At 43.2% G+C, this 21,376-nt stretch overlaps 1 protein-coding gene across 2 annotated transcripts in view; it reads right to left on the minus strand.

The window, feature by feature from the left end:
• Positions 1 to 20,002: 20,002 nt before the first annotated feature.
• Positions 20,003 to 21,376, minus strand: part of LOC102569986 (collagen alpha-6(VI) chain) — a 111,873-nt gene continuing 110,499 nt past the window's right edge. For both annotated transcript variants that reach the window (XM_019497917.2, XM_059728798.1), the window contains one exon: positions 20,003 to 20,550. In XM_019497917.2, the coding sequence (XP_019353462.2) occupies positions 20,378 to 20,550 (173 nt within the window). In that variant the 3' untranslated portion in view covers positions 20,003 to 20,377. The remainder of the gene's footprint in view (positions 20,551 to 21,376) is intronic.

Genomic DNA, 21,376 nt, shown 5'->3' on the forward strand with positions numbered 1-21,376 from the left:
AAACCAGAGCGTCTCTTTTGGAGGACTTGCTCTGGGCACGGTCTTGAACCGTGTCTTGCTCCGCTCTAGTGAGGAGCAGTTTTTTTAGACCCCTGGATATCTAGGGGACTAATTTTCTCCGCCTTGCTGCAAGTTTGCAGTGCGGGGAACATTTTTTTGTTCCTGCACGTGCATGTTGCCCCGCCTCAAAGGGGTTTGAGGCGGGGCAACAGGCACATGTGTGCTCATCTGGACACGGCCTGTGAGTGCATCTACATGAGATACTAGGTCATTGTAGCAACATACTATGGTGATGTAGAATTGGCAATGCACTCCCTCGGTATAACGCATCGCTACAGCAAAGTAGTGGCTAAAAATAACCGTGCACTGCGCAGATGGTGCAGTACGGGCTACTGCTTCCACAAGGCAGTACTCAAGACAGCACAGTAGCAACGGCACCACAGGGTCATAAATAGACATTCCCTCTGAGGATGATTTGAAGAAATATCTGGATGGCTTCTGTGATGCTGCAGTGCAGACTGGATTATTAACCAAGTGATTTTCCTGGCCTACCTGACATTTGTTCTTAGACTGCACATTCCTGGTACAAATTCAATATATCTGTCGTATCACAAAGGTTTTGTGGAAAACAGGGTTCATCTACACAAGATGCATTACTGCACAGTAGTCTAATCTATTGCACAGTAAAGCATCACTATGTAACCATGCGCAGCAGCTACTGTGCAGGAAAATAAGCTAATGCAGTTTTCTACTAGCTGTAAATACAGGTAGTAGATTAACTGCACATTAGCTATTGTGCCATAGCACACAGGTAGACACAGACCAGGAGCAGGTTTGCTCCTGGTCAGGCAGACCAGCAGGGGGTCAGTCTCTGGCCTGAGGCAGAGCAACATGGCTGGGACTCCGAGCAGCCACATGGAAGGGATGGCTTTTCAGCAGTCCCTGTTTGACCTCCAGACCCTGGCCTGACCCCCTGGGGCCTGTGCCAGCTGCTTCCTGCCCCTGGGCACTGTGCACTTGTGTGGTGGTGCAGCACATCAGGGTCCCAGGGGCAGCCATGATGCCCCCTGGTGGGTCTGCGACCATGCTGCCCTTAGGGTGCCTTTCCTTCTCATCTGCCATGCCATTTCTCATCCGGAAATATAATAATAATAATAGAGAGGCTGTCCACAGGCCTTCACATAGCCCCAGTTCAACTGAGCCCCTGCTAGGTTCCCCAGCACCCCACTGGTCCTCAGTCTCTTCACTGGGCCTTTCTGATCAACTGTGCTCTGCAGGGCACCTACAGCCTTAGGGTCTAATTGCATGGTTCCAAATCCTCCCCTACACTGCACCCCAAGCCTCACAGGTATTATAGTTATAATGTTTTCCTGTTGGGCTTCAGCCTCCTTGGCCTCCACCCCTTTACTCTAGCTAGGCCTTCAAGCCTGGGCACACTGTATCAGACTTGGGTTTGAGGCACTAGCTCTGGGAAACTCCCAATGGTTTCCATAAAAGGAGAAATATTCACCTAGTACCTGCTCCAGTTACCACAAAGGTTGTGGGAGGGAATCTTTCCACTAATTTCAAGAGGGGTCTACACTGATTTATTTACCTGAGGATTGAGCTCTAAGGTTTTACTTGAAAGGGACTTTTGGCTCATAGGACTGACTTGTCAGATCCTGGGACTTCTTAGATTTTCTCCCTTCTTTTTTTTTCTTTAACAGAAGAACAAGAATTAACAGAAGAACAGAATTAAACCTGCCATCAGATTCCACAGTGGCCAGCACTGCTCACCTTGTGGAGGCACTGAGAGAAGAGATCTGGAGCATATGGATGGCAGGGTGGGCATCACTCTCCATTAATGTGTGGCATGGAGGAATTCTGGCTGACCATGCCCCAAACATTCCTCTCTCATTTGCTCTTGAGGGAGAGTCCCTAGATTTACTCAATCTTTGTTGCTGTTGTTTCAAGTTCCTAAGAAATCGGTGCAGCCTTCCAACAGCCACATTAGTTCAGACAAGAGGCCAGAGGGCAGGCAGCTCTTCTCCCCAGCAATTTTTGCTCTGGAATTTACCTTGTTATAGGGTGAGGCATAGGTGGACCAAAGAAGGACTATTCAGGACAACATCTCCATGAAGCTACTAGGTTAACTGGCCAGATGGCTGGCTTCAAGTGCCAGCAATATACAGATGCCATACACATATTTATCCTTCAGCCTTTGCAACCAGACCACTGCCACCAAGATGGCCTAGTGCCATCCTGTAGAAGTTACTGGCAGACTGTTTAGGGTGATCTGTAGAACGGAGGCAGGGACACTGAGGCGGTGAATTGTCCCATCTGTTATTAGCTCAAACTCTATCTGCTTCTTTCCCAGGACTGAAAAGAGCATTTTGTGCCAAAAAGTTTGGTCTAATGCCCTCTCAACTACACAGCTGATCCAATAAAAAGAAAAAAAATCCTTGCCTTCCATATATTTCCTTAATTATACAGCATCACTCCAATACCACAGAAATACTGAGCACTCAAAAGTGTAGCTGAGGCTAGTAGGAATTGTGCTTTGAACATAAAATGCTACCTAATGTCAAAGGGGGAAAAAACAGCCCTGGTTGTCTGAAACTGAAAACGTGAGAGCACACTTTAGATCTCAGTCTCTTTGTACCTCAATTTCCATTCTGTAAAATGGGAATATAAACATCCCCTTACAAGAGTGAAGTAAAAGTAAATTAAGGTTTGCAAAGCACTCTTAATATTTGACTGCTGAACAGTGTAGAAATGCTCATGAGAGAATTCATAATTTTGAACAGTTAAGTAAATAAGTAGGGATACATTTTAACAATGAGGATAATATATTGATAAATATGTTTAAGAGATGCTCATTCAATGACTACAGTGCATCCCATGGAAAAAATATATAACTATATAACTTAAGGTTGTCTCTTGCTACATATGCATAACAAAAACAAACTAGTATTCTCTAGACAGCCGTAATATTTGGTGTATCAAAATTTTATTGTGTGACACTGTAATCTTAACATTCTTTTCATGTTATTGCAGTCATACAAAAAAACCCCCAAACAAACCAAAAAAACCCCAAATGAAACAGACAGTGTTGTGAATTCATGCTCTTTTATCCTGTGACTGATAGCTAAAGATGTTTTCCAATTCTGAAATGAGGAGGTTAGAAGAATCTGGGAGAATCTTTGGCATGGTAATAACATCAGTACAACTTCCAGTGTTGATGAATTGCAAGATAAATAAAGTTTAATTTAACATTAATCAAGGACTGAATATTGTATAGTCAAGCTATTTGAATCATTGTGACTTTAGTAGGAAATCCCATATCTTCAGGGGTGGGTGGAGAGGGTCTCGAGTCAGACTACTGTATTTATTTGAATACAAGACAAGGTTTTTTCCTGTAGTTGGTGCAAAGGGAAAAAAAAAAACCTCATCTTGCAATCACGTAAAAGGAAATCTCACTAAATGCATTATCTATCATTAAATTACTGCCAAAAACAAGCCTGCACTCAGCAGGGGAAACCAATAGTAAAATGGATGGTTTTACAGGCATGAGCATGATTATAAAACATGTGACCCAAATCAAGTAAGTATGCTGATGGAAACATTTATTTTTATTTTATAGGAACACATTTATCACTCTGCATTTACAAAACTTCACATATTAAAGCAACATTTATTTACCAGAACTTCATATAACAAATCCAACTACATAATAAATTTTCTTCTCACTACTCTACAACACATTTGACCATTTTGTCACACACGCTTGTGCTTGTTTATTGTACTTTGCAAGATTTTTCATTGTACATGTGCCTTAGAGCAGCGGGCATTGCAGAGATTTTGCATAGTCTGAGGCTCTGTGTTGCAGTCACAGGTGGTTGAAACAATGGTAAAGCCCCAGTTCTTCATTAATTCCTTGGAACGTCCAACTCCCATGCTTTATTTCCATTTCCTTGCCTCAACTGGGAAACCTAAAACTTTGATCTCCCCCTTCCCTACTTGTAGTCCAAGTTTCTCTAGGTCCTTTCAGTTTCCCACTCCCATTAGAGTGCTTTTAGTTTTGCTTAATTTAGCCTCAGTCACATCATCATTGTCTGTTGTATGTTTTAGAATCCTTTCTATTGATAATTTGTCACAGACCACTACATTGATGTCATCCATACAGAGTGCACACTTTACCTCTCCCCCTCCCAGTATCATTGTCCCACTTAAAAAATAAGGAGACAAAATTGTATGTCAGAGGCTCCATTGCACATATGAACAACATTGGTGACAATAGGCGCCCTTGGTTTGACCTCTGTTTGGATTTTAAAGGGTCTTCTCAGATGTCCATTTATTAGCACTTGGCTTTCCACCTATCCAGAGCCATCCCTGGGGGCGTGAATTGGGGCAACCGCCCTGGGCTCCATGCTTAGGGATCCCCACGGAGCCGAAGTGAGCAGCTGCAGCAACCTCTATGCTGCTGCCAGCTTCACATCTGGCCGCTCAACACCTCCCCTCCCCTCCGCTGCCGAATCCGGTACCTCCAGCCGCTCCTCCCTCCTTCCCCCCGCCCCACCCGGCTGCTTCCTCATGTCCAGCAGCAGGGCCCCACACAGGCTGATTTGCCCCAGGCCCTGCACCCTGCTCAAGTTGCCTCTGCGCCTATCTACATAACATTCTTATCCATCCTATCAATTTCTCTGGGAAACCCATTTTCCTTAACACTTCAAATATAAAATCACGATCCACTCTATCATATGCTTCTCCAAATTTGCTATTACCGTATTTAATTTCCTCTTCTGAATGTGTGCCAATGCATCCCTTACCAGCCGAATTGAGTCAGAAATCCCCCAGCCTGTGACTGCGCAGGTTTGATCTTCGTGTATTACTTTTCTCAGGTTCTTCCATATTCTCAAAGCCACCATCTTTCCCAACAACTTGTAGTCTATATTTAGCAGAATAATTGGTCTCCAGTTCTTCAGAAGCTTTCTTCCTTTTCTTGAATAATAATTATTATTCCACTTGTAAAAGCCTTCCCTGCTTCTCCTTTTTCCACTATTTCTTCCAAAACCTCTGTTATATCTGTTCCTAGCCATAGCCAGAATTTAACATAAAATTCCATGGGGAATCCATGAGATTTTCCTCTTTTAAAAAATTTTAAGCACTCCTCCACTTCCCGTTAAAGTTATCTTTTCTTCCATCTTCTGTATCACCTCTTCCTCTACTTTTTATTGAATCTCTTCCAGAAAATTCTTCATTTTCTTTCTATTTCCTTCTTCTGGTATAGTTCTTCATAGACTGTCCTCATCACTTCCAGCACCCCCTCCTGCTTTTCCACTCAGACCCCATCTTCTATCTGTACTACTTTTAGCTGTCTCTTCACTTTCTTCCTCTGACTGAAAAGTATCAGGACCATTCTTCATTTCCTTTCACTCAAGGTGCTTGTGCTAAAAATAGTTTAAAAGCAAGATGAAAGAAAAAGTATCTTTCCAGCTCCTGCTTTGTTTCTTCCAGTTCCTCCCATACCTGCCTGCCTTCTACTGCTTCCTTTAGCAGCTCCTGCATCTTTCTTTGCAGCTCTCTCAGTTCTTTAAGTTTTTCTCCCTGTGTTTCTTTGGCCTGCTTTCTTGAAAAAAAATCTCTTGTCCTTTTCTTCACCATCGTCCACCATTCTTTAGTACTCTTAAAATATTTCTTCAGTGTTTTCCACCTTTCATATTGTTCTGTAGACACTTGACACCTCTGCACCTTGTAATAGTTGTACATTTAACTTCCACACTCCATTTCCTCATATAGGGCTACTACCAAGACTCATTTCTGCCTTCAGCATCTGGTGGTCACCAAATGCCATCTTTAAGTTTTCTTTCTTAACTCTATTTCTTTGGATATAAACACAAAAATCAATTCTTGATAGCTTCTTCCCATGGGGGTCTGCTCTAGTGAAAGCTCTCCCCTGCGCACACATCTAGTTGACACCTCATTATTTGTGTTAACAATCTAGACAAACTGTCTAATGTTCTGTCCCCTCCTTCCCCTAGTCTGTCACCTGCCTCTATTATACAACCATTTGTCCTTGTTTCTCCCTGACCACCAAGACTGTTCCAATCTCATTTTCTCAAAGCATATATAATCCTTCTCCCCTTGTATACCACACTCTTGAAGGCATATTATGTCTGTCCTACTTGTTTCAATGAAGGTACAATCTTTTCTCATCTTTTTCTTGTTAAGACGCTTCTGACATTAACGAATGGTATAATCAGTTCCATTGTGCTTGCTTTAAACTGAGTACACCTGTCCCTTTAAGGCTTATCAGTGCTGCTGCTTATCACTGTTGACTCCGCCCTCCCCCCCACTCATTCACATGCCTGTTGCTTTTGCAAGCTGTATGATAGCTTTTGCATTCAGGAACCCTTCCGTTTTCCTACTTCCCACTCTGGGCTGGAGCACAACAGTGTTAGCAGTGGGAAGCTGCTCTCCAGCTCTGACTCCAACTCACCTCCCTCTTTATCAGGTTTCTTTTTCCTGATTTTCAGCCCGTGTTTGCTTCCTTTTCCCCAGTGGTGATGCGTAGTGGGTACACGTGCAGTCCCTGAGAGCACTGGTGCACCTCCTGTCAAGCCACGCTCCCCGTTTGCTTCCGAAATTGGCCCCGGGATTTCCGGAAGTGGCACGGCTGCTTTTCGGTGAGTGAGATCGGCTGCAGGGGGACCACCCCCCTGAGGTCAGCGTGGGTGTCCAGCTTCCTGTGGCCTTCAGGCACCACCCTCTGCCACAGCCTGGGCTGGCTTTTCTGGCTAGCTCAGCCCAGGGCTTATATAGCTCTGGCCTGAGCTCTCTCACAGTCATGTGACAGTCCCTCGTCAGCTGACCAGCTTGCAGGGTTACCCTTTACCCCCTGCTCTGGTGGCAGGCTGCACTCTGAAGACTCTAGCCTGAAAGGGGTCACTCTGTTTCCTAGTAAAAGGGCTAGGGTTCCCTGTTACATCCATACACAGCTTTGCACTGAAGAAGCTCTGCATGTCATGATTGGCAACAAAATTACTGGATTTCTTTCACCTTCTCTTCCCACCATTTGTTTTTGATTTCTTAAATCTTCCTCTGGGCTTCAGCTTTAAGCTGTCAAAAAGTTCCCTGCTTCTGACCGAACTTAGGATGGTTTTGCCAATTGAGAAAGGCTTTGATCTCAGCACAGTTTATCAAACCAGTCCCAATGGCACTGGGTGATAACACCAATTGATTCCATGCAAATCTCATGGATGTTCTGCTCAGAGCTTGCCAGTCTTCCTCAACACAAGTGTTATCATTTTCAATCCTAAGATCTGCAAGTTTCTTGCTGAGATGTATTTGGAAGACTTCATGATGTCTAGGGGTCTGAAGGCATTTGATGTACTTTCTTTGCACTGATTTGGGTTGCTTTTGATGTTTCAATGCAACCCTAATGGACATGATTGATCTCACTAAGTGATGATTTGTCCAGCAGTTATTGGATCCTCTCATAACATACATGATGTGAATGTCTTTTAGATCATGAGTGCTTACAATAACTTGGTCGAGGAGGTGTCATTGTTTCAAGTGGGGGTGTTACTAAGTTGTTTTGTACCCTCACATTATCTAAAGATAATGTTAGTAATGATAAGATCATGTTCTGTACATTTACTGAGTAAGAGGATGACACTGGACTAGCTATGCAGCTACTTCCTTCTCGATGGTGTCCCTCCATGTTACAGTCCTGGCCAACTCTCTCATTGAAATCTTCAAGGAGGATCATCTTATCCTCTTTTGGGATGACAGTCAGTTTTTCATCAAGGTCAGCATAAAACTGTTCTTTCTTTTCTTCCTCAGCATTGAATGTTGGAGCATATGCATCAATGCCAGTAGCAAATTAATTGTTGGTCATTTGGAGGTGGAGTCATAAGGCACGCATTAATCTCAACAGGGAATTCAGTCATTTGGCTGACAATCTGGTTCTTAATGGTGAAACAACCACCTGTTGTTTGCAGGTTTCCCTTTCCAGAAGAACATACAGCCATCTTCCTCCTCCCTAAAATGGCTTTCATCTACACATCTGATCTCGCTGAGAGCAGTGATATCAATGTTATACCACAAGAGTTCTTGGGTGGCAATAGCTGTTCTATGTTCAGGTCAAGAATGGAGATTCCACAACCCCTCTGGGTAACCTCTTCAAGTGTTTTACTACCCTTCTAGTGACAAAGTTTTTCCTAATATCTAACCTAAACTTCCCTCGCTGCAACTTGAGACCATTGCCCCTTTTTCTGTTATTTGCCACCACTGAGAACAGTTGAGCACCATCATTTCTGGGACTGCCCTTCAGATATTAAATCACCCCTCACTCCTCTCTTTTCTGGATTATTTAATCCCATTTCTCTCAGCCTGTCCTCAGAAGTCATGTGCCCTAGCCCCCAAACCATTTTATTGCCTAAACTGGATTCTCTCCAATTTGTCCACATTCTCGGTAGTGGGGGGCCAAAAACTGGACACAATCCAGGTTTTGGCACACTCCAGATGTGGCATCACCAATGCTGAACAGAAGGAAAGAATCACTTCCCTTGATCTGCTGGTAACACTCCTACCAGTGTAGCCCAGTATGCCGTTAGCCTTCTTGGAAATAAGGACACACTGTTGGTTCATATTCATCTTATTGTCCACTGTAACCCCCAGGTCCTTTTCTGCAGAGCTGCTGCTTAGCCAGTCAGTCCCCAGCCTGTCGGTGCATGGGATTGTTTCAGCCTAAGTGCAGGACTTTGCATTTGTTCTTGTTCAGCCTCATGAGATTTCTTTTGATCCAGTTTGTCTAGGTCTCTCTGAATCCTAACCATACCCTCCCACATATCTACTACTCCCCCTGCCCCACCCCTCCAACTTGGCACCATCTGCAAACTTGGTGAGGGTGTACTCTATGCCATCTTCCCGGACATTGATCAAGATATTGAACAAAACCAGATCCAGAACTGAGCCCTGGAACACTCCATTTGAGGCCAGCTACCAACTAGACATTAAGCCTGCCCCTGCTCTGGTAGGTGGTCTGAGTTCAACTGCCTGAGCTCTCTCAGCTGCAGTGTCTCTCCTTAAAGTAACAGGGAGTCTCAGGCTCTCTGTTACAGGTAGTCTAGGCTAAGCTGGTTGCACACTCATGCAAGGTTGACATGCATGACTCCAAACCTCAAAGGTTTCAGAAGATATCGTTTATAAACAAAAAACAGTCATTAACATTGCTGGGAAACATTTTCAGATGTGATAAATCATTGTTTATTTGGATATAAAGTGCTTTGGAGACTTTTTATACCCAGATTTTGTCCATACTTTAATAAAATAAAAATGAGCCTCTATTTCCAATTGATTATGGCTAGTATCAACGCACTGTCCCCATCTGAGAATATTTGGTGCATGGGGGAGTGCTCTGTGTCTTAAACCATGTCTAACACATGGTTCCTTGTACAGTGGTGCCTCATTTTGAATGCATAATTCTACTCTTCCTCTCAGCTAGGGAATGATTGAAGCAGAGAGATTTTAACCCTGCAAGTCTGACAGTAGATTGAAACAACGTTTAATACAGAAGAACATTCAAATTACTGGTTACTAGAATTACTATATATGCAGCATTAGTGGCTAATACAAAGAAGGTGTGTACTGCCAAAGAGTGTTAGCTTTGGAAAACAAGAGAACTAGTTTGCCTGAACGAGTTATGAAAATGTCAATATTTGCATTAGTTCTGTGTATTATAAGAAACTACTTCTCAGAAGAAGCTGCAGAATTAGTGAAAAGTCTTTTCTGCCTTACCCAGGCTCAAGGAGATTGACATTTCAGTCTATTGCCACCCAGTCTGTTTAAAAGCAATTGAACTTCTATTGCTGACTAGAACTGTGCAAAATTTCACTGGCTGTTTTGTTTCAACTGGTTTTGAGCTCGAAACAGCGAAATCGAAACAAAACACATGGCTTCAAAACAGACTTGAAACACAACGGGAGTAACTTTCAAAATGTTTTGAGAAACATTTTGAGAAACGGGAGAAAGTTTCAAAATGTTTTGAGTTTTGAAGCTGAAGCTGAGCTTGCCTGCAGGGAAACAGAAAGTAAGGAGAGAGATGGGGTAGAGGAGGAAGGACTGCTCTGATATTAACTGTGACTGTTTGGCTGCCTGAGATGTTGTTGGTGCTTCTGTGCTGCTTACTAAGTTACTACCTGTTGTCATTTAAAGTGGTGGACTGGCCTGAGGCTGTAGGGGAGGAGGAGAGCTCATTGGGGCACACTACCGTGTCATGTAGAGGCCCCAGCGCCAGTGAGGTCATGCCTTAACACACACACACACACACACACAGAATTTTTCAGTACACAAGCACAAGTTTAGTCTTATCACGTTTTGCTTGTCAGCAGCTTGAGGTGCAGTTTCCCAGAAACCCCTGCACCTACTTCCTTGAAACCTGGCAGGCTTCATGGCCTCAGCAGGGGCTACCATGCCTGAAGTTTTCACCCCCCTTTGCCTTCACACTTACAAGTGACACAAGTTTTGCTTTCAAGACTTAGGTGCAGGGGTTTCTGGGAAACTGCACCTCAATCTCCTTGAAACTTGGCAGGCTTCATGACCTCAGAAGGAGCTACGATCCCTGCTGTTTTCATTCAAATCTGCCAAAAGACCATCAATTCAAGTTCATTTCAGGATTTTTTTTTGTTGCCTCCATTATACTTTCCCCAATGGGAACACAACACAAGATACTTCTCACAAATTAAAGCTAATCCTCTTAAAAACAGAAGAGAACACAAATGATTACTAATGTGCTTAAAGCATTGTGCTTAGATAATTTTTTTCAACAGCCTCTTGTAAGGCATCTATTTAATAATTTTCCTTGGGTGTCTATTCAAATGAGTATGCATAGTGCTGTGTTCCTTCTTATGGGATGCGAAACCAAGCCAGCACATTCATCATAGCATTGTTTAGGAGGGTTTTTTTGATGTGCAGGTTACAATATACAGTCCCAATGAACACTCATGTAATTTACAAGCTGCAAGAATAATACAGCTTGCTCTTGCTTAATAGAAAGTAAGTCTACTATCGTTGCATACCACTTTTCAAAAAGTCTCTCAAACATTCATTGTGATTAAGAACCATGGTTTCCACTATCCCCATTTTGAATAAATGGGCTTTTAAGTTTTTCTTCAACCACTTTAAAATATCAGGATAGGGTTCTTCCTGCTAACAAAACATGCCTAGTCAACCTTTGGTTGTATTTCTGTATAATGACTTTATAGTGCAAATCTTCATCATTCAAGAAAGTATATTACTTAGGCTTTTATTTAGCCTTTTCCTCTTTTCTTCTTTCTATCATCTGCTTTGTACAGACATGAAGAGATTCGGTGGCTTTCAAAACTTCTCATGCCTCTAATTATTGAATGGGATCATATGAAAGCTTCATCTATACTGAATCAAAAGTTGTTTGTACCAAAGAACCCCTACAAAAGTAAAACAAGGTACTTCAATTGACCCAGAAAAATGGAGCCATTGAGGGGGGAAAGCGTCTTACCTTGTAGTAAGAAGTCTCCGAAATAAAAATAATCAGAGGCAAAACATTTTGTGGACAATATCTTTTATTAAAAAACCAACAGAATGGGTGGGCTAGACTTAGACAAGCTTTTAAATACAATACATTCTTAACAATATTTAGTCTCTGATATTACTAACTACAGACAGTTGATACATTTGTTGAAAGCGTAGATTCTTTTATTAATCTATTTAGTGTACCAAAACATTGTTTGTATTTGTGATAATTTAGTGTACCAACTCATGAATTCTAGTTAGCGTTATGAAAAAAGATATCATGAACCATGTCAGTATATGTTAAATCTGCCATTTGCTAATACAGTCTGCAATACACTGAAGCAAGCACATGTTGAAGCAGTAGGTTTAAAACCAGACAGAAAGGAAGTACACCAAGACGACAACAAAAGCTATCTAGCCACGTGTGGGAGAAAACAGAATGCAGCATCTGCCATGAAAAGGTACCTAATTAGGTTATTGCCCCAGGTTAGTTGAAATGCCATTTCTCTATAAAGCTCAAAAGTTTAGATATTAAGAGCTTGGAATACATTAAAAGACTACTGAATTCTAAAGAAAGTCATCAGGCTTGTGAGAAAAGCAGAATTCTGACAAAGTACAAGGGGTTAGATACAGCTGTAGAATTGACTGCTAACCAAATGAAAGATCCCACATGAGTCAAGACTTTGCTGCTTCTAGCATATAAAAATAGTCATGATTGGGAGCCAAGCTAAAAGGAAACTGATGAATTCCACTTTCCAGCAATACCATCAAGAGATGTACACATGACATGTCAGAGGATATTTAAAAAAATGAGGAAGATTGTTAAAATGGCTACTACCTTCACTCTTCAGGTGGGTGAATCAACAGACAAGCATCAGGGCCAAGACATGAGCAGCCAAGCCAGGCCAGACAGGAGCATCAATCAGGGATCAAGTCTGATGTATCTTGGTACAAACCAACAAGGGGGAGCACCAGGCAGACCTTGGCTTGGGTCTGTGCTAGCAGGACAGGGAGGGAGAAATTAAACTTCCTCCCTGGCCAATTCACTTGAGGATACTGCCAGGGCTGTTCACACACCTGCCACTGAGTCCCTGAGTCTAGAGATAAGTCAATTTTAGGAAACGAGCAGGTCAAGAGACAAGTAAAGTACAAGCAAGCCACGTTGAAACAAGAGATCAAAAAGAGAGCAAAATCCACAAGCAAACCAAGTTGAGAAACCAGGAGGTCAGAAAGCAAGCAGTTACCAGGGCTGCAGTCTTAAATCCAGAAAAGCCCTGTTGCCCAGACACTTTGGATGAGGTGATGGAAGCCAGCCAGCTGGGTATCAGGGGGCGTGGGGAGTCTTGGGCACTGTTAGGAACTTCAGGCAGGCCCATTCCAGCCTCTGCAAACAGCAGTAGGGTAGCAATCTGGAGAAGGCAACTGTGTTGGTGAGGGCAAGGCCCTGGGTTCAAGTTTAACAGCTAGTAGAAAACACCAGCTCTCAGCTTTCATTTGTTTTGTTGCCAAGGGAAAAAAGATAGATCAATTCTTCCGTCACAAAGAATTCAGCAAGCACACAAGTGGTCAGAATGCTTGACACAACGGATTCCAATTGTAGGTGTTTGCACAGGCTTTGGTCCCCCTATGGTTGCATAGTACAAGGATTTGTTTCAACTGTGAAGAAACAAACTCCAGATGTCATTACATCTTACATGTTCCCTCATAAGGAAGCTCTTGTTGCAAAAGGGATTTGCTGGGAATTAAAAACTGCTCAACTAAGTTGAAAAAAGATGATATTTCAGTGGCTGTGTAAGACTATGGAATCTGAACATACCAGTCTCGTTTTGCAAGCATGCACAGATGTAAGGTATTTAGACTGGCAAAGCTCTGCCCCAAGTTGAAAGAGGAAATGTTAACTTTATTTTTAAATGCACTCAAGCACTGACCCGACTTCTGTGATTTGTTAAACAATGAGAAGGCAGCTGGTGCTCTAAACTGCAGGATCTTGCTGAAACATTTCTGCATTTAATAAGGCAAATCCTGGCATGCACGGTCCAAATAAAACATTTTAACCACTTCTGATAAATTCTACATCCTCATAGATCAGGTAGTGGCAACTTTTTTAAGCCATGGCCTAGAACAACCCAGCTCCAGTCTGGCATGGGCCTAGTGGCTTCAGCAGTGAGGGGGTTTTGCCTGTGCCCATGCTAAAGCAAGGCAGCTGGAGCTGCACTGGCACCACCACCACATTTCCCAGTTCCCTGTCTCCTGACCGCAGCCCAGCTGCCAGCTACTGGAAAGACACACCCGGAAACCAAGTTTTTACTTTGTCTCAATGCCCGCCCCCACCACTGCCCAATTCAGCAGCTGCACAAGCAAAGATTCCAGCCAGTAGGAAGCTGCACTAGAGCCAAATAGTTGGCTGCTGACTCCTTAATGCCCAGCTCCCACATGGGCACAGGCAGTGTCAGGCCCTGCATGGCATGGTGGCTCACCCTGGTCTGCCCTCTCCCCAGCATAACACCAGGGCAGACACAAGTGGCCAGATCTACACATCTGGGCCCAGGCACACACTCAGTCCCTACCACCAGAGTGGCCAGCCAAGGTCAGCCGACTTCTTAACCCTGCCCATATAAACTCCTAACCGGGAATGGGAAGTCTGGACAACAAGGTGCAACCTTGCCTTGTGCTACTACTGACCGATGGATTCCCCAGCTACCTGACCTTGTGCTCTGCCTGATCCTCTGGATACCCAACCTGGGTCTAGCCTGACCTCCTGGATACCTGATCCAGCTAGCCTCCTGACCTCACACTCTGCCTGACCCTCTGTATCTCTGACTCTGTTTCCCAGACAGATAGCCTGGCTTCTGATTTCTCCTGACCCTAAGGTGACCCCCAGTCCTGGCTACCTACAGCCTGGCATGACAGGCAGAGGCAAAACCTTCTGGCTCCATGTGCCAAATCCTGCAGTTTTGCAGGCCATATGTTGTTGACCCCTGTGCTAGATAATCTTCAGAGCAGAAAGGCACGAGTTAATGTAGGAGAGCTAGCAATATTCCCTGTCATAGCTGCATCAGATACTAAATAAGTGCTGTCACTGATATCAAAACACTTGAAATTGCTAGAAGGGACAATTTGACAATATTTCCTGGCTTCAGATGTTGCAAAGTACGACTGGATGAGAAACATATTTACTGAAACTTTTAAGAATTAGGGGATTCTGTTTTCAGAAGACCTTGCCCTAAGTGATCAAACCCTTAAAAAAAAAAAAAGAGGAAAATGAAATAAATCCTGAAATTTGATATTTGGGTAACTTCTGGGTTTAGCTAACCGAAGAGTATCCCTTATCAACTGTAAATATTTGCTGATTTTTAAGCTTGTATTTATGCAAATTGGGATTATCCTTCAACTGAGATAAACAATGGAAGAGGAAACGAGTATGTGTCTTTCTTTAGTTTGGTCACGTATATCAAATATTTACAAGAACTGCCAGGCTCAAGTGTTTCATTAATCATAATATGGTTTGGTGCATGTTTTTTTTCCATTTTGTTGTTTCCAGACATATTTTTATGCACTGTAATAAATAAATTAGTTTGGTTTTTTTTTAATGGGGTGCCACTAAATTTAAAAAAAAAATTATGGAGGGATGCTGAGTCTAGAGAGGTTGTGAACCATTGAATCAATGTGAGCCACTGATCATTCAGAAAGCATGCCTGAGTGATCTAGTCTCCTAGACTTTCTCTTAAAGAGTGTGGTAAGAAATCCTGCATGTCTGCAGAGATAAACTACAAACAGACTACTCATGAATTGGTGGGATTCTGGAAAAACATGCAAGAGCTGCTGTATGGCTTGGAGGAAGACTGTGGGTTCCAACTAGCAAGAAAAGAACAATTACCAAGACAAACAGATTTGTCCCTAGAGCCCCCGAAACAACAAGTACACTCAGCCTAGTCTTAGCAAGCTAAAGGCTTGGTTGAACTCTGTTTGGATTTCCTTTTAGATGTCTCGGGAGTGTCCAGTAGATGGAATTTGACAAGATCAGCAATTATTGGTTGTCACTCACTAAAACTGGTCATAGGATTGCAGACCTGAAGAGCCACACACAATATTCTCTGGCAAATTATTCAACACATGCTTTGCAGAATGAAAAATCCTCAATTTTTCTGGTTCCTTTCCCACCCAGACACAGAAGAGGAAGAGACTAGAATTACTACCGTTACTTGGAGACCCTCTTTCCTTCACCAGCAAGATGGGATTAGGGTCAGACTGCAGAACAGCAGGAACTGCACACACCCACCTCACAAAACATCACAGGGGCTCTGGTATTTCATCTCCTCACCCCTGTAAGAAGATGATGTGAACTCATGCCAGGAAGGACACTGTGAGAGGACAGTCATTGTAAAAGTCTAGAAGTTAGCCCCAGAAGAGTGGAAGATGACTGAACCCATCCCAGATCTCCCTACAGAAGGGCTTCATAGCCTTTGCAAGCAGGGACTGGGAAAAAAAGCCTGAATAAGCTACCAGAAGCAGAAGCAGGTCAGCCTAAACCCCACACAAAAACTTCCTTTCCCTGTTCTTTAAATCTGTACCCTGGCTGGAAGAGAAAAAACCTGCTGCAGGCTTTTCTACACTTTGTGGGGCTTAGTTCTGCAACTTCCAGCAGAAAACAACCATTTCTACATTCCGCAGGTGAGGAGCATTACCCGTTTGAGATGAATGAAACATGTTCAAGCAGTTTGAAAAAAATTAAGATTTTTGTAGAACACACTAACTAGGCTAGTCATACCTAAGCACATCCATCATTTTGATTTTTAAAAACATTGGATACAACTGTTTAAACTGCAGTTTAAAAGGGCTATTAGGGTTGCTACACTCCACAGTTCAGCGTTTCCAAAGATGCCCCACAAACCCAGGGTCTCCTGAGGGACCCCCTAGAGAGTCAAGGGAACTAGCAGCTTCCTTTGGTTTTGGAAAAAAATGAGCAAGAATTTTGATTTTCTTGCAACAATGGTCTTGATTTCCTTTCCATAGAGATGTTATAATTTCTTCTTACTTATTCTTATTCAGGTCAAAATTGTGACCAGCTCTTTATTCTATGGATCAGTGCCTTACGTGTTCCACTGAAATGAATGAACATTAAAGAAAAGGCCTTGGGATAAGGTTTCAGGGACTACTGGAGGGCAGACACAAAGCTCAGAATTGTTTTTATCCCCTTATATTTTAGGCTAGACATAGGCTATAGAAAATTCAAATAGAACGGTGCCCACCTGAGCTTGAGGTTGTGGATTGATTGGACTTTTTGGCTGCTCAAGGCACTTGGTCTGGGTATCATACTTAATTATGTACTAGGGAGAGAACTTCCTTGGGCAGTTTTGAAAACCTTAGGTCTTTTAAAAGTCACATTCATTCTCTGGCATGTGCTATTCATCTGTATTTTGCATTTCTTTCACACATTTTCCCACTAATTATTAGACTTAGTATTGTTTCCAGTGTATTTGTGAACTTATATCTACACATCAATCCAAAGATTAATTACAACCAGGGCCGGACACAGGCATGGGCAAACCGGACAAGTGCCCGGAGGCCCAAAAATGGTAACTTTTATCATCATCATCATCATCTCTGGTGAAGGGAGGCCTAATATTAAAAGTTCACCAAGGGCCACCAGGAGTCTATGTACAGTGCAAATTACAATTCATGAGAGCATATCCAATCTAGTTTTAAACTAGTTCCTATTCTGTGCAACAGAAGATGATTGAACTCACCTTTTAACTTTGAAACAGATTTCTAGCAAAGATGTGAGGTAGTGAGTAGTGATATTTGCCCTGGCATTGCCTGTAATATGCCTGTTTGACTAGAGCACTTCGTTTGCACATCTTCCAATCCGGTACACTTCACAGGCAATGTAACGAGTTCAGCACTGGAGCCACAAGATCCCCTGGCCTGACTTGTCACCTGATTCCTGCCTCCCTACCCCATCTGCCTCCCAGGCGTCATCTCGTCTGCCATGTTTTGGTGGTATAATTTCATAGGGAAGCTACCCGCAGGAGGAAGATGTGGGGTTTGGGGTATGGACTTGTCCGAGCTGAGGCTCTTCCTGGCATCAGCTCACTTTTGATCTGGCTGAGTACCGCTGGCCAGAGTCCACTGTGCCAGGACCCTAGGCTCTTGGCTGCAGCTTAGCCCAGCCCAGCCCTCTCTGGACTCTGGGCTACTTGGCTTCAAGGCTAACTCTGGCAGACAGAGTTTTTGCCCCCTCAGTCTCTATTGCCAGATACTCAGTCCTCTGGTGCACTACCAGTCCTTATTCCAAAACGTATTTGGGCTCCTGGCCACAGATAACACTACAGTACTTCAGGCCCTAGAAATGCTCTAACCTGGGGCCTTGCCCCCGCCCCCCCCCCCCATTGGCCTCTAAACCTCGCCTTACAACTACATCTGATCCTCCAGTATAAGCACCAATCAAAACACAAGTGTCTGCTACCAAAACAAAGTTCACAAAACACAAGGAATCCCATAATAGCACCACTCAAAAGTTCAAGATACTTAGCTCTGGCTGCTCCAGGTACAGGATATCTTCTGCCCTTCTGTGGTGCAGAGTTCTTCCTCCATAGGCAGCCCAGGCTGGTTCCTCCCTGGAGCTCAGCCTTTTGTGGCTCCTACAGCCAGGCTACCCCTTCTGCAGCAGGCCCTAGGCTTGAGTCTCTCCTTGGGTCATCTGACCCTCTAATTCTGCCCCAAGCCTGTAAATCACTGCCTGTACCTGGGGTAGGGGGCCATTTTATTTAGGTGGTGTTCTGCTTTTATTGATCTATTTAAGAGGCTGGGGCTGGCCAATGTGCCTTGGATTCCCTCTTCCTCACAGGAATGGGGCAGGAGCCCCATTACAGGCGCTAAATGAAAAGAGAAGAATATAGGTTGTTAAAATATGTGCTTACATTTTGGAGTAAAAGGAAAAAAAGGTGGTTTTCATATGTTTGGATTTTTTATCAGACATCCAAGTTTGTTGTTTGCTTCTGCAAAGTCAATTCCAGTTCCGCAGATGAGCACTTTCATGGTCCTAGGGTCATGTATGATCTGTTTACACTTTAAATTCAATTATGCTCAATAGAAAAATGCAGATTAAATCTTACAATGAGGATTTCATTCTGATCCCGCTTACACAAGGGTAACTACCTTGACAATGCACACCAGTCACCTCCAATGTGGTAGTGGAAGGTATTCCAACTCAGAAATTAACCAAATCTCTCTACATTGCAGGCCGTGTCTAAAAATCACTAAAAATAATCCCCTCCAAAAACACCTTGAATTCTTGTATGTAAAGATCAAATGTCTTACTAAGTTGAAGGTCTACAGGGCAATGATACTGATAACTCTGATGGGTATAAGATCTGGAAAGTATACCGAAGGTACATCCAAAAGCTAGTAATTGCATCAAAGATTTTTACATATCTTGATTCAGGTTAACTGATGTTAATAGTGTGAAAAATGCTGAAGTTCTGCAGTGGACAAGTTGCTTTTCACTTGACATATGATACAGAGGTGTGACTAACCAAGAATACCCAAGAAGCTGCTGTACAGTGGGGCAGCACTTGGCAAGGGGAAGTATGGCTGTTCTAGGAAATATCTCTGGGTGATGCTAAGTGGTGCCTGGCAAAACTAAACATTTCAGTTGTTCATTTGGACATCCACATGAGCGCAGACATTTGTTTCCCCAGGGACAAGAAGCAGTGGCACACCTTGTGCTGCTACTACTTGGCTCTGAGGAAAATCTGTGCTACACACGCACACAGCAGGTTACTCCAGGTGGGGTAGGAAGGCTGGGGCCAGCAACTGTGCTGGCCCCAGCAGCCTGGGGAGCCTGGGGGATGGGAAAGCTGCAGCCAGGGTGCTCCTGCACCTGGGAGCTTGCCAGCAGCCAGAGCGTGGCTCCAGCCAGCCAGGTTCCAGTTTTGGGAGGTGTGCATCGCTGTCATGTGTGCAGCTCCGCTTTCTTTCTATACAGGATCTCCTGGAGTCAAAAACCACCCTGTGCTGCAATGCAGAAGCATGAAGAATGCCCGAATATGTGGTGTGTGGTGCCATAGACCTGTCTGCAGTGCCACATACCACACAGCCATGCTCATCTGGATACAGCCTGGGTATCTGACTGCACAGGTCCCAAATGTAGGTGTGATGCATTGTGAGCATACACATTGAAATTAAAAAGTGTGTGAAGAAAAAGAAATGACAAGAGCAACAGACTGGTTTACAAGGCATGTAGAAATGTGAGTTATATGGAAGAAACTGCTTGTCATTAATTTGTCCCCTCAGTCCCTTGTTCACTGCTCCACTATCCCACTGCCATCGTCATTGACAGCAAGGGATATGCAATACACATTGACGCGTGTCTGAAACAAAATGGATATAGGCTGATTTACACTAGTTTAGGAGCAAACCATACATCTACTGAAATCAATTTTAGGAAGTGATGGCACACACTTTAATATTTCAGAAAGAATTACTTTATTCACGTTTTGCTTTTTTGTTTTGTTTTGAGTGAGAAAAGATAAAGATACAGCAGAAAACTTGGTCAGAGATACAGACGGGAACAAAGTAATGTACAGCACCTTTTATATCTTGAAAGCTAAAATGATTTTGGTCCATTCTGTAAGTAGGATAAATACATACAAATGAACCAAAATACTATAACACTAGCACCTTGCATCCAATGTCATTTTGTACAAGTGCCTGAGGTATTGTTTTCTTTAGTGCATCAAAGGTGCACATTTTGGTGTTTTCAAACAATATCAAGTTTTAATATTTTTACTGTACCTCTTTTATAGCACAGGTAAAGAAGTGGAGAAGTTTGACCCTTCCCACTCTAGGAAGATTCTACGCATAGCGCTTCGCAGTCCTCTTGGGTTTCAAATCTGTTTTTGTTGCCTCCACAGCCACCATACCAGAACTGTCCACATGTTTTCTGCTCTTTGTCATAGTACCACTTCAGAACATAATCCTGGCATTCTCCAGTTTCCTGAGCCACCACACAAGCATCTAGAAAAAGCAAATAAGAGCTGGAATTAAAAGTCCTGGCAGAAATTCATGAATGCTGGTATGTCAGGGAACAATTATGTTCTGTTTAGATGGGCAGATTCTAATAGTAGCAAGCTTCCTCAGGCTTTATTAAAGAAGGTGGCATGAGTCCACTCCCACCTATCCACTGTGGTGTAAACAACATGGTGGGAATTAAGGGTATAGGAGTTTTAGGGTCCTACTGTATTATAAAACCTACAGTAGGCAGGCAGATCATGTTAGGATAGACTTTGCCTTAAATGTTTAAAAACTGTTCCTATTCATGCAGTCTATGACATGTCTTAGTGAATGCCTGGTGTTCTGCAAATAAACTATACTAAGAGGTATGCTTACCAAGAGAAAACAGGTATAAGATCCATGAAAACCTCAAATCCAAAAGTAATGGGATGAAAAAATGAACAGGTTATAGGTTGGCGAGAACAAAAATGAACCCTCTAGCTCATAACCAAATTCTGACCTCACTTCAATCAAATTAATTTTATCCGTATACGTCAGTGGACTGACCTCAAGCTTTTACATGAGTATGATATCAGAACATGACAAAATGAAACTCAGTGGCCTTGTCCACACAGGCAAGCAAGTACAGTTTGTGGTGCCACAAACTGCACACATTGCATGTTAAACTGTGCAATGCTGCTAATTTGCCGCGGGGGCAAAAAACTCCAGAAAAAAGCAGCACAAAGCACACGAAAATAGCGTGCACCAGGACAAACACAGATATGGGGAAGAAAGCAGCCCAGGGCAGGGAGAGCAGGCAGCCCAGCGCCACACTGAGGCATGTGGAGAC

This window comes from Alligator mississippiensis, chromosome 5 (assembly GCF_030867095.1).
Source record: "Alligator mississippiensis isolate rAllMis1 chromosome 5, rAllMis1, whole genome shotgun sequence".
NCBI classification, from domain to species: Eukaryota; Metazoa; Chordata; order Crocodylia; family Alligatoridae; genus Alligator; species Alligator mississippiensis.